The sequence below is a fragment of the Stegostoma tigrinum genome, chromosome 17 (assembly GCF_030684315.1).
Source record: "Stegostoma tigrinum isolate sSteTig4 chromosome 17, sSteTig4.hap1, whole genome shotgun sequence".
Classification (NCBI taxonomy): domain Eukaryota; kingdom Metazoa; phylum Chordata; class Chondrichthyes; order Orectolobiformes; family Stegostomatidae; genus Stegostoma; species Stegostoma tigrinum.
In genome coordinates this window covers 8,897,021-8,910,660 of record NC_081370.1, presented here as the reverse complement: position 1 = coordinate 8,910,660, position 13,640 = coordinate 8,897,021, and the positions used below count along the sequence as shown (strand labels likewise).

The following is a 13,640-nucleotide window of genomic DNA, read 5'->3' as shown; positions in this document are numbered from 1 at the left end:
TAAAACGCAGAAATCCCTTTCAAATCATTGAAAAATATTAGTGATGTATTTAAGAATGGTAACTCAGTACAGTTTAATTAATAACAATCAAAAGTAGTGTTTCTATAAGAAAATAAGCATTTTGCCTGCAATTTCACCCACTAGCGGCCAGCAACCCAATTTTAAATAACTGAAACTAACATTCAGTACACAGTCTGACACTACAGCAACGCAACTCTTTTTGTTTATCAATACTTAAAAGCTTAATTATTCTCTCTTGAAAACTCATAATTAGTGAGAAATTAGCATAATTGGCTGTGTGGGTCAAGGAAATGTTTCTTGCCCAATTCAGTTTTAATGCAGATAAGTTGTCAAAAATCAGACTTGTACTTGAAACTGTTAACATTTTGTACTGAATTAGCTACATTCAGGTAAAAGGCACAAAAAACATGGCAAGGAATGTACAGTTGCTCCAGTTCGAAGTGACAAAAATAAATGATCACAACATTTAAATCCTCCTACCTTCCCCATATTCTCTGTTTGCAGATGTTTAATTGTTTTTTTTTGTGGGCAAGTTGGAAAAGTCTTCAGACTTTATTTATAAAAAGAATCAATTTCTCAAACTGAAACAAACCATGTCCTGGCAGGTTAGCTCAGTATCCAAAAGGCCAACCAGTGATCATTGACAACACTTTCTGAACATTTCATGTTGTCAATAACTTTACCTAAAAGAGAAACTCTGATCTACATTCTGGGAAAATTGGATTTGAATACTTGATAATCAGGGAGATAGAAACAGTCAAAGGTTGGTAAAATATGGATCAGGTGGAAATCTGGAGAGTCAAGGACTGAATAGAGATAGCCAGCATGGCTTTGTCCAAGGGAAATTGTATCTCACTAACTTGATTCAGTTTGTTTGAGGAATTAACTAAGAAGATTGATGAAGGCAAAGTGATAAATGTTGTTTACCTGGACTTGAGTGAAGCCTTTGATAAGGTTCCGCACGGTAGACTAATTAGGAAAGTTAAATCACATTAGGTTCTTGGTGAGCTCGCAAACAGATACACAACTGGCTTTATGGTAGGAGACAGAGGCTGGTGGTGCAGTGTTGTTTTTAGGACTGGAGGCCTGTGACCAGCAGTGCTCCACAGGGGTCTGTACTGGGTCCACTTTTGTTTGTCATTCATATAAATGATTTAGATGAGAATATAGGAGGCATGGTTAGTAAGTTTGTGGATGAAAACAAAACTGGGTGGTATTGTGGACAGCGAAGAAGGTTATCTGAGATTACAGAGAGATCGTGATCAGTTAGGTCAGGGGACTGAGGAGTTTAATTTGGATAAGTAAATGTAAGGTATTGCATTTTGGTTACACAAACAAGGGTGGGGCTTATACAATTAATGGCAGGGCCCTGGGTAATGTTATAGAGTTCAGATATATAATTCTTTGAAATCTGCATCACAGGTGGACAGGGTGGTTAAGGCGGTATTTAGCATGCTGGCCTTCATTGCTCAGACCTTTGAGCATAGGAGTTGGGATGTTGTGTTGAGATCGTACAGGACGTTAGCGAGGCCTCTTCGGGAGTACTCTGTGGAGGTCTAGTTGCCCTGTTTTAGGAAGGATATTATTAAATTGGAGAGGGTTCAGAAAATATATTCAGGATGCTGTCAGGAACAGAGGGCTTGAGTTATAAAAATAGGTTGGATACGCTGGGACTTTTTTCACTGGAGCGCAGGAGGTTGAGGGGTGACCTTGTAGAGGTTTATAAAATCATGAGGGGCATAGATAAGGTGAATAGCAAAGGTTTTTTTCCCCCAAGGTGGGCGGGGGGGGCATACTTTAAAGGTGAGAGGAGAAAGATTTAAAAAGGACATGGAGGGGCAACTTTTTTTAAAAACACAGCAGTTCGTTTGTGGAATGAACTGTTAGACGAAGTGGTGGATGTGGGTACAATTACAATGTTTACAAGACATTTAGATAGGTTCACGAATAGAAAAGGTTTGGACGGATATGGGTCAAATGCAGGCAGGTGGGGCTAGTTTAGTTTGGGCACCTGGTCGGTGTGGGCTGAAGAGTCTGTTTCCATGCTTCATGGCTCTATGCCTATGACTCTAGAAAGGAATAGTGACTGGAACAGATAGCCCTACGTTATTCACAAAAACCTTACCTAGTGACTGTGTGTCTGACTACAGCTGTCTGCATACAATAACTGGAAGATCTTTATTCATTCTACATGCTAATTACAGTGTGCCCTAAACAATGCCAATGGGAAGTAAGGATCGCAAACAGCAAGAACCACTAAAGGTGTTTTTCGGTAACACTGTCCGATTAGGCCTCAATCACATTCTGCCTTTAAAGCTGGAGAATGCAGACATACAGCTAGGAGAAGCAGCAGTATCACTGGTGCAGGATTACTGCGATACCACTACGACTTCACAGGACGCACCTTATTGTAGTACTGCACCCGGGGATTGGAGGCAGCTTCCTCATCCTCCACTTGGATGAGCCTGTCCAGGAATTCCTCTCTGCCCACCGCTGCAGCAGCATCACAGAAACACTCAAGAGCCTGGGGGAGCAGACAAAGGCAGGGACACATCACAAAGCCAGGAACGTGTCAGGATCAAGGGGAGTACGAGGCAGCAATCCACGTTCCACTGGGAAGTGGCGGCCCTTCTACTGGGGACTGACAGCCCCCTCACTCTCTGACTGATCATTCTTTATTTTGCCCTCCCATCCAACATCACCTGGGGAGCACTACTGCCTAGTGCACCATGCCAAATTGGGCACACATTCGAGCCACTTACAGTGGGCAATGCTCCCTCATCTCTGTATCAGTGTTGGTATAATTCCAGGAATCCCAGTGAATCAGACATTTATTAAAGAAAAATAAGAGAGAGACATGTGAAAAGTTCTTTCCAACAAGTTTACATTTGACTTTAAGTGGTGACGTGGCTGCTGATGGTGCTCAAAACAAGAAGGGGAGAAAACGAACATTCGGCAGCAGTAACCCAACGGTAATCTCACCTTGTGTCCTTCCCCTGTAACAAGGTAACACTGGCCCAGCACAAATCTCCGCGAACCGACATTAACTTCACACCAAGGCTGCAGCAACCTCACATACTCCTATACGAATAAGAGCATGTTCACATCAGTAATCACAAAGCATTTCACTTCACACGTAGACAGCATTGACACATAGGCCTAAACAGCCTGATCCTGTACAAAAACCATTCTGAGACTCAGCAATAAGGAATGGTGAAGGAGCACTCACTGGAAATGCCAATCCCAATACACCAAACAGTAGGCCCCTAAAGTTCTGCACAGTAATGAACACCACACCAATTGTGACGTTATTTTCCCTGTGCAGGGATCCCAGATCGACGGGGACTGTCCTCCTACAGGGATCCCAGATCGAAAGGGTCTGTCCTGGAGCAGTGTTACAAACGGCGACAGGGTAGTACTCCTTGCCTTCCTGTGCCTTAGATTATAAATTTACATCACTGGTAGTTGACAACACAGTGATTCCCTGCTATCAGCTTGCTGCTGGATAGAAGGAACTGTTTGGCAATCTATTGCCCAATAAGACAATTGCAATCAGCTCTCCGCAGATGATGCAACTGGAACCAAACTTAAAGAAGGTCTCTCTGTACATGTGTAATATATTAGCGAGTTTTGAGAAGATTTGTAGCTCAGGTTGAGGTTCTGGATATGAGTTTGCTCGCTGAGCTGGAAGGTTAGTTTTCAGACGTTTCGTCACCATTCTAGGTAACACCATCAGTGAGCCTCCGACGAAGCGCTGGTGTTATGTCCCGCTTTCTATTTATCTGGTTAGGTTTCCTTGGGTTGGTGATGTCATTTCCTGCGTTGGTGATGTCATTTCCTGTTCTTTTTCTCAGAGGATGGTAGATTGGATCCAAGTCAATGTGTTTGTTGATGGAATTCCGGTTGGAATGCCATACAGATAAGGAAGGACACCACTTTGATTGGGACAACACATCCATCCTAGGACAAGCCAAACAGAGACATGCACGAGAATTCCTAGAAGCATGGCATTCCAACCGGAATTCCATCAACAAACACATTGACTTGGAGCCAATCTACCATCCTCTGAGAAAAAGAACAGGAAATGACATCACCAATGCAGGAAATGACATCACCAACCCAAGGAAACCTAACCAGATAAATAGAAAGCGGGACATAACACCAGCGCTTCGTCGGAGGCTCACTGATGATGTTACCTAGAATGGTGACGAAACGTCTGAAAACTAACCTTCCAGCTCAGCGAGCAAACTCACATCCAGATGTGTAATATATGTTAATGACGTGGATGAGGGAAGCTTGGGAAATGGACGTGGCAGGTCTTGGTGACAGTTCAGCTACCCAGTTAGGAGCTCCTGAGCAGTTAAGAGACTGAGACTGATGTAGTGACCAGACTGGTTTCACATCAGGCAGTTGCCAGGGAGACCAATGGGTACAGTTGTTAGCAGAGCTTGGAGCTGGGCCTGCATAATGTCTTCACTCTTCCCAATGTTTAACTGGAGGCAATTTCAGCTCCTCCGTTGTCCAACGTGGGATAAGCAATCTGATAATTTAGTAATGATGGGGAAGACAAGAGTGAGCAGGGTGTTGCCAGTGTACAAATGAAAACTAACAGAGTGTTTTCAGAGAATAGCACCAAACAGTGGGACATCAATGAGGAACAGGAGAGGTAGGAGATCGGGGGACATCAGAGGGAATAGGCCTTTGAGGAGGGAGAGACAGAATCTTCTGAAACAAGGTGCTCTGGTTCCGAGTGAGGTGAGGTGGTGTCAGAAGAGGACGGTTGGTCAACCTTGACAAAGGCTGCAGGCACAACGTGGAAGGAAAAGCTCAGCTTTAGCATACCTTGATCAGCAGCAGATTCACAGATATAAACTCGGATGTCAGAGGAAGATGGCAACAGAATGGTGGTGGAGGACTTGAGAATATAGAGCAAAAACATTCAGCACTACTGACCTGGAGCTGTACGTACTGGCAGTGTCCCATGAGAAACTCTGCAAACAGAAAGCTGCTGTTATTCGCCCATCTGATTGCTGTTAAGGAAGCTTGGGGTTGCCATAGGTCACTGAAAAGACATCCTGCTGACAGGAGGGTATGAACCATACACATTGCACAGCATACAATATAGGTCAGCTTCCGGCATTTCCATGGAGTACAGGAGTATTTCACTTTGTGAAGATCCCATCATCAGTAGCTGCATTGGCAGATGGACAAAAATACCCACAAAGAGCCACATGGTGGCCTCCTCGGTACATCCAAGCAAGGACACAGACAGAATAAACAATTTACAGAAGGGAGAAACACTGTTTAAAATCACACGTGATCAGACACAACCAGCATCGGAAGGAAAGGAGCTGACGTCTATATCTCACTTGTTCACAAGCCACTACATCTTTTTTCCAATTAGTAATATTCACAAAATGTGACCGCAGGGTCTCAGAACTGTTACAGCATGGGAAGCAATGAATTGGCCCATCGTGGCTGTGCCAGCCCCTGAATGAGCACTTAATTTACTGCCTTTCCCCTGCCCTCACCCTGTCACACTATTCCTCTTTAGATAATTGTCTCATACCCTTTTGGATACTTCAATTCAACCTGCCTCCACCACACACTCAAATATTGCATTTCAGACCATAACCAGTCACTGTGTGAAAACATGATGTGGAGGCGCTGACGTCAGACTGGGGTGGACAAAGTCAGAAGTCACACGACACCGGGTTATTGTCCAACAAGTTTCTCTGAAATCACAAGCTTTCAGAGATCTGCTCCTTCATCAGGTGAAGTGAAGAGAAGCACACAGGCACTGAATTTATAGGCACAGAGATCAAAAAATCATACAAATGTTGGGAGTGGAGTCAACAGGCTAAATAACAAGTCTCTGCGGATGGTCAAAAATGGCAGACGGTATGCGTGAAAGCATTTATTCTTGCATCACCATTGCTTCTTTTGCCAATAACTTCACTTCATACCTTCTATGTCCTTTTCAGATGGGGAACAATTTCTCCCCACCCAACTAGCCAACACCCATCCTGATTTTGAACAGCTCTATTAAATTGCTTCTTTATTCCAAGGAAAACAGCCCTAACATCACTCTCTGTATACAGCCAGAGTTGTCCTGCAGTACAAAGCAAAGGCCTGTAGACCAAGAAACAAATAACTGGCACATCTTGTCCTGGTGCTGAGCAAAGTGCCTCATTCAGGGCCCTACAACTTGGACCATTCCTGCACCCCGCATTATCAGATGAAGCAGCATCCAGCTCCTGCCAGGTTCCCAGTATTACAACCACATAGCTCACAGTATCCAGTGCTAACCTTTGTGTTGACAGTACCTGCCCACTTCCTCAAGGCCTGTGATATTAGAAGTCAGCACTAGATCAATTTCCATAAATATCTGGACAGCAGGCAACTCCTCTACTACCTGTGGGAATAGATAGTTGTCTCAGCTGAAATAGGCTCTTAGCTAATCAGGAAGGTCGAGGTCAGCTTTATCAATGCCTGTCAGAAGCCGGGTACACCAGTCCTCAAATCCACCCTGCTCGCCATCTACTTAGTTGCCCTAATTGATTTTGAATTCTTTCAAACCCGACCTTAAGTTATCCAAACACTTGGATGCCACACTGCCACTTGCCCCTCTCTGTATATCAAGGCTAAACTACTCCCACACACACTGCTCAGCATAACACTATTCCAGTCTCTCAACAACTCCCACTAGCTTAATGTCCCAGTCCTCTCACATCTTCAGTGGTTTCTCACCTACCAGTTGGGGGAGTTCATAATTCCCATTCCCCATTTACCAACAGCTTTGCAAAATCCAGTTGCTCGTTTCTGCCTGTTCTGTCCTGGCCTCGTCTTTGATGAGACAGCCTTTCATTTCAATCTTGTTCTTTGGAACTCGCTTCTTGAACTTCTCCAACCCTCTGCATCTCTCTCCACTTTAACATCTCAAAATCTCTTTCAGTCAGTCCTCATACTATTTTATCCAATCTCTTCTTCAAAAGGTACCCAGTCACCTTCTTGTATACATCACCAATACCAAACACAATTTGTCTGAGACAGTCACATTACTGTCTGCGCACGCTGCTGTGTTAAAGGATACAAGTATTGTAGGAGGTGGCTGGCGAGAGCAATCCCAACCTGTGCATAGTTGATCAGCGGCTGGTTTAAAGGGCTATTTGCCTGGGACAGTAGCCGGGAGAGAATGTGCTTTCTGGCCACATTCTGATAGAACAACTCCACCACTGTGCCTGGGCCGGTGACTGGAAAACAAGGAGAACAATTAATCAGCATGACATTAACTAGGGGAAGAGAATAAGTCAACAGCTATAAGGCAAACCAGCTTCCCCAGATTTACTTAAAACCATCTTTAATCACTTCGCTGGAAACAGAAAGGCAGACCAGAAACAACACTGACTAGAACTGGAAATCCACTCCCTGGGTAATATCCTCATGGTCCCACACTAAGCACCAATGCTTAAGCTCTGAATATTAACATTGACCTATGATGTCCATTACATCATGTCGCACATTAGCCTTGAGACTAGACCTGTCTTTTTGCACTAACTAAAGGCAGGTCAGGTACAAGTTGAAACATCAGACACTGACAGACTGTTCATCCTGGGAAACATTTGGTCCAGTATGCTAACTCGCCCACCCCAAACCCTGGCCTTTAAATGCCAACCCACTCCTCCTGGCCTGAACCGTCCTCTCAATAACTCAACTGTTTCTCTCTCCATTAGCCTTCTGGACTGATATTCCCGCAGAAACAGGGTTATTTAAAATTACACAAGTTTTTGGAGCACTGCCCTTTGTCAGGTGCAGTGGGAGAGCAAGGCACACATTCACACAGATCAGAAGATCATACAAATGGTGTGAGTGGAGTGTCAGATAAAAAGTCTCTGCAGGTGACTAATAGTGTTAGACTGTGTGTAAAGTGTTTATAAAGTCAATGTCAGTGCTGTGCCTTTGTGACAATCAGGCAGAGCCATAGGAATATCAGTCTCTCTCATACGCACATACATCCCCCCGACCTCCCATGGAGTGAATCATTTTATCCAAGGTGTTTCTTTATTTCCAAATACAGTCTATCTTGTTCAAAAAGCACACAATTTGTAGTCACAGTCAGCGTGGCATCTTATAATTTCCAGTTTTCAGAATAAAATCAGCCTGATTCCAAGTTAAAACTCTGAGACAGATTCTGAACAAAGGCTCACACCTACAATGTCATGACAGCACAGCACTGACTTTAACTTCATGAACACTTTGCTCACTGTCTAACACCCCTAGTCACCTGCAGAGACTTATCATCTGACTCCACTTACACCAGATGCATGATCTCTTGAGCTCTCTGCTATTGATCTCTCTGCCTACAAACTCTGGGTCTGTGTGCCCTGTTCTCTCACTGCACCTAACATTGGGGTTGTGCTCCAAATGCTTGTGAGATTCCAAATAAACTTGTTGGACTATAGCCTAGTGTCAGGTGACTTCTGACTCTCAGGAACGCAACAGATTCTCTCCAGACACCATTCTATACTCCTCACTGACCTCCCACCACAGGACAGAGTTTTCCCAAATATACCCACCTGGCTGCTTGGTAGTTAAGATATGAGAGTCCGTCAGCTCCAATACAGACAACTGCCGCAGATTTGATTCCCTGAAATCACACAATAGGGTTTGTCAGTTTCCTTTGGCAACTGCTATAACATTTCATCAACCTTATACCTTTCCACCTACAGTGTGTGTACATTCCAGCCAACAGATTACTTCTGTCAATGAAACATTGTGACTGGTGTCCTGAGCTCTGAGCCCAGCCCTGGGAAACTGTACAATGTTGCTCCATTCTCAGCTCTTTGTAGGTGCTGCCCTCTATCACTGGACATGGGAAAAGCAAGTCACATTGTTCAATTTATCCCGAAGGACGTCCCAACATTAGTATGCTGTGGTGTGGAGCAGACACTGTTAGATATCCCTAGTCTGACTGCCCCCTGACATTCAATGGTGTCACCGTTGATCCCACCCACCCCCTACGCTGGGGGGTTATTAGTGACCAGAAACTGAACTTGTCACATAAACGTAGTGACCACAAGAGCAGATCAAAGTCAAGGAATACTGCAGCATGTAATTCACCTGATTCCTCAAAGTCTGTTCACCATCTGCAAGGCACAGTCAGGAGTGTGATGGAATACTCCCCACTTGCCTGGATGGGTACATCTCCAATAAACATTCAAGAAGCTTCACACCACCCCTTCACGACAAAGCAGCCCCCCACCTAATTGGCACCACATCCACAAACATTTACTCTGGTAAGGTGGAGTAGGGCTTCTGAGCCCAGGGCTCATCTGCTCCATCCACGTTTCTTTTTCTTTACCTTGCTCTTTTTCCTCTTCCTTTTCTCGTTTATTTTACTTACCTCTTGTTGAAGTGCTCGGTTGCAGTGACAGCTTCATCATTGAGCAGTCCAGCACGGACTCGTGGTCGTGTCAGACAAGATTTTGGGTTCCAGGTGGCTTCTGCATTCATGAGGTTGTCCTAGTGCCGACTCAAGCCTGCAGCAGTGCAGGTAAGTTTGGGTTTATGAGTGCTTCTGCATCCAGCGCGCATTCACGGAGGCAGCAGCAGAGGTGAGACTGAGCTCAGTCCGACACCCTGTAGCATTGGGAGCGGTTGTATCAGTGAGGTGGGTCCAAAGTGGTCTCATGGGAGCACCTGAGTGGGTTTGGTTCGAGCTGGTTCTGTACTCTATAGCATCTGCACTGGTGAGATCCAGGAAGTACTCTGTTGGAGGGTGTCATTGGAGGCGAAATGGTACCAAAGTGTGGGCAACTTTCATTCCAGTGGAGGTGGCATGGCAAAGAGGACTCATGCCTGGCCACCATGCCCATGGTCCATGATGGAGCGCTTAACAAGAAGGGCTGTAATTTTGGACACCACTTCTTTATTTTTCTAAGATAAAGAAGTGTGGAGCTGGATGAACACAGCAGGCCAAGCAGCATCTTAGGAGCACAAAAGCTGACGTTTTGGGCTGAGACCCCACATCAGAAAAGGATTTTTTGATGAAGGCTCTATGCCCGAAACGTCAGTTTTTGTGCTCTGAAGATGCTGCTTGGCCTGCTGTGTTCATCCAGCTCCACACTTTGTTATTTCGGATTCTCCAGCATCTGCAGTTCCCATTATCTCTGATACTTCTTTATTTTTCTGCCTTTTTTTTGGGTTTAGTTTAATTTTCTGTGTTTTAAATTGGTGCCACCGAGTGGCAACACAATACAAGGCAACTTGTATAAACAAATAAACAAATCAAATCAACTCAGTAGCAGCAGTGTGCACCATCAATAAGATATACTGCAAAATCTCAGCAAATTCTTCGATAACACTTTCCAAACCCATGACCACTTACATCTCAAAGGACAAGGGCAGGAGATATATGGAAACACCACCACCCACGAGCTCCCTCCAAGCCACTCACCATCCTGACTTGGAAATATATCACCGTTCCCTCAGTGTCACAATCCTGGAATTCTCCCTAACAACATGTAGGGCGCCCCTACACCTGAAGATGACAATTCTCAACAGCAACTTGGGATGGGCTATTAATGCTGACCCAATCAGTGATACCCTCATCCCATTAATGAATTAAAAAAACTGCAGGGGGGCAGTGGCACAGTGGTAGCATCACTGCACTATTAACGCTCTGGATCATGAACTTAAATCCCAGTAAGGCAAGTGATGAAATCTGAATTCAACTTGGGACGGCACTGTGACTCAGTGGTTAGCACTGCTGCCTCCTAGTGCCAGGGACCCAGGTTTGATTCCACCCTCGGGCAACTGTCTGTGTGGAGTTTGAAATTTCTCCTTGTGTCTGCATGGGTTTCCTCTTGGGTGCTCCAGTTTCCTCCCACAGTCTGAAGATGTGCAGGTTAGGTGGGTTGGCTGTGCTAACTTGCCCTGTAGTTACCAGGAATGTGCAGGCTAGGTGAACTAGCCATGGGAAATGCATTGTTACAGTGATAAGGTAGAGAGTAGGATTTGGATGGGCTGTTCTTTAGAGGGTCAGTGTGACTCAATTGGCCGAATTGCCTGCTTCCACACTGTAGGGGATCTATGATGCGAGCTCTGATCAGATGAGGCACAGGTGAAACTATGTTTCAGATGTTCTCAGGCCCAACTTCAGAAGAGCCTCTCAAGTCCCAGAGATGAGCATTCACTGCTTGGCCCATTGAATGAAGACATCTCATTGTATGTCAGAAAAGAATGCCCCATGAAAATCACTCAAATAATTGCATTTCAGCACACAATCTGCGTTTGCTGATAACTGAGGCCTTCATGTAAAGGCAGGGTATTAACAATCAATTGCTGTCAATATTAACAAAAGCTATGGCTTGAGAACACCTTGCGACCATACTTACATCATGTCGACAGGTACTGCTGATGCCAAGGATCGACTTGCCCACCTGACCACAAAGTAGGAACACACGAGAAGAGAGGTCCGAGGAATGAGATCCTGTTGGAGCTGCAAGAGGTAGCCACCAGCTCCCAGGTTCATCTGAAGAACAGCACAGAGTTTAGGATTTAACAACATCATTCTCTATGTTTGAGAAGTTCCAGACAGGGACGAGGCTTTCCTAACTTCAGTGGGTCCAGATTGCCAAAAGTGACCGTGACTTCTCGCCAACTAAATAATATTGGTCTAATCAGGATTGCCCCTGAGCTGGGAGATTATTTTGCAAGGACTGAACCTAATCCCATGTATAATATGCAGGATACATGCAAACACCAAAAACAAAATCAAACCAGATAGCCAGTAGGAGACAAATGAACAGATATGTAGGCAGGTCAGAGAAAGGTGCAAAAACAATAAGGCTGCAGCAGTAGGCAATTTTAAATTCCCAATAACAACTGGGACTCTCTTTGTGCCAGGGGTTTAGAGGAGGCAGAATTTGTTGGGTGCATGTAGGAGGGGGGGCTGGGCACTTTCTTGAAACAATATGTAGATAATTCAACTGGGGAATAAGCATAGTATATTGGAGAGTGAATTTGGCCAGGTGATCGAAGTTTCAGTAGGGGAGCAATTTAGGAAGTTTTAAGATTGCTATGAATAAGGATAAGAGCGGTCCTTGGGTGAAAGTGCTAAATTGGAAGAAGGCTAATTACAACAGTATTTGACACAAACTGGATTAATTAGTTTAGGGGCAGCTGTTTGAGTGTAAATCCACATTTGACATATAGGAGTTTTTTTAAAAGGTCAGTTGACCAGAGTCCAGGACCAGTATGTTCCTGCAAGGACGAAGGGTAAGGATGACAAGATTCAGAAACTGTGGATGATTGTAGAGATTTTTGTGTGAAGCTACAGCAAGTGTGTGAGGTCCTTAACGAATTCTTCCCATCAGTACTCACGAAGGAGACAGACATGGATGATCGTAAGATTAGGGAGGGGGGTGTTGATATTTTAGGGCATATCAATAAAGGTGTGGTGGTGTTGGGGGGTCTTGAAAAACATTAACATAGGTAAGTCCCCAGGGCCTGCGGGGATCTATACCAAGATACTGAGGGTGGCAAGGGAATAGATTGCTGGGTCCACGACCGAGATCTTTGCATCCTCTTTAGCCACAGGCAAGGTCCCAGAAGACTGGAGAAAAGCCAATGTTGTCTTTGTCTAAGAAGGGAAACACGGATAATCCAGGAAAGTATAGGCTGGTGAGCCTTACATCACTCATATGGAAATTATTGGAAAGATTCTTACGGATAGAATTTATTTACATTTGGAAAATAATGGACCACTTAGGGATAGTCAATGTGGCTTTGTGCGAAGGAGATTTTGTCTCGCAAATTTGAGTTGTTCGATGGAAGTGTCGAAGCTGTTTGATGAGAATAGGGCAATGGATGACGTCTACATGGACTTTACTAAAGCATTTGACAAGGTCCCTCACGGTAGGCTGTCCAGAAGATTAAGTCACATGGGATCCACAATGAGTTGGCAAGTTGGATACAAAATTGGCTTGGTCACAGAAAGCACAGGATAGCTGTGGAGGGGTGTTTTTCTGACTGGAGATTTGTGAACTACGCTGCTCTGCAAGTGCTAGGACTTCTGTGGTTTGCAATAGATGTAAATGATTTGGATGAAAATGTAGATGACCTGATTAATAAGTTTACCGACAACACAAAAATTTGTGGTGTTGTGAATAGTGAGGAAGGTTGTCAAAGAATACAGTAGGATATAAATCAGTTGGAAAGCTGGGCGAAGAAATGGAAAATGGAGTGCAATTCGACAAGTGTGAGGTGAGACGTTTTAGGAGGTCAGATGCAAAAGGAGAGCATACATTACATGGCAGGACCCCAAGGAGCATTTATAATCAGAAGGATCTTGAGTGAAAGAACAAAGCTCTTTGAAAGTAGGAAAACAAGTAGACCAGGCAGTACAAAAAAAAAATCATGCTTGCCTTCATCAATTGCAGCATTGAGCGTAAAAGTTGGGAAGTCATGTTGCAGCTGTTTAAATTTTAGTTCAGCTACGTTTGGAGTATTGTGCGCATTCTGGTCACCACACAATAGGAAGGATGTGGAGGCTTTGGAGAGGGTGTTGAAAATGTTCACCAGGATGCTGCCTGGATTGAAGGTGGTTAGCCATAAGG

At 44.5% G+C, this 13,640-nt stretch overlaps 1 protein-coding gene across 1 annotated transcript in view; it reads right to left on the bottom strand.

Annotated features, from left to right (window-relative positions):
- Positions 1–13,640, bottom strand: part of nup160 (nucleoporin 160) — a 176,302-nt gene that overhangs the window by 22,973 nt on the left and 139,689 nt on the right. Inside the window, exons 20-25 of the mRNA XM_048545757.2 lie at positions 11,418–11,554; positions 8,598–8,668; positions 7,115–7,274; positions 4,975–5,044; positions 3,004–3,102; positions 2,426–2,545 (exon numbers count right to left, since the gene is read on the bottom strand). Coding sequence (XP_048401714.2) covers positions 2,426–2,545; positions 3,004–3,102; positions 4,975–5,044; positions 7,115–7,274; positions 8,598–8,668; positions 11,418–11,554 — 657 coding nt within the window. The remainder of the gene's footprint in view (positions 1–2,425; positions 2,546–3,003; positions 3,103–4,974; positions 5,045–7,114; positions 7,275–8,597; positions 8,669–11,417; positions 11,555–13,640) is intronic.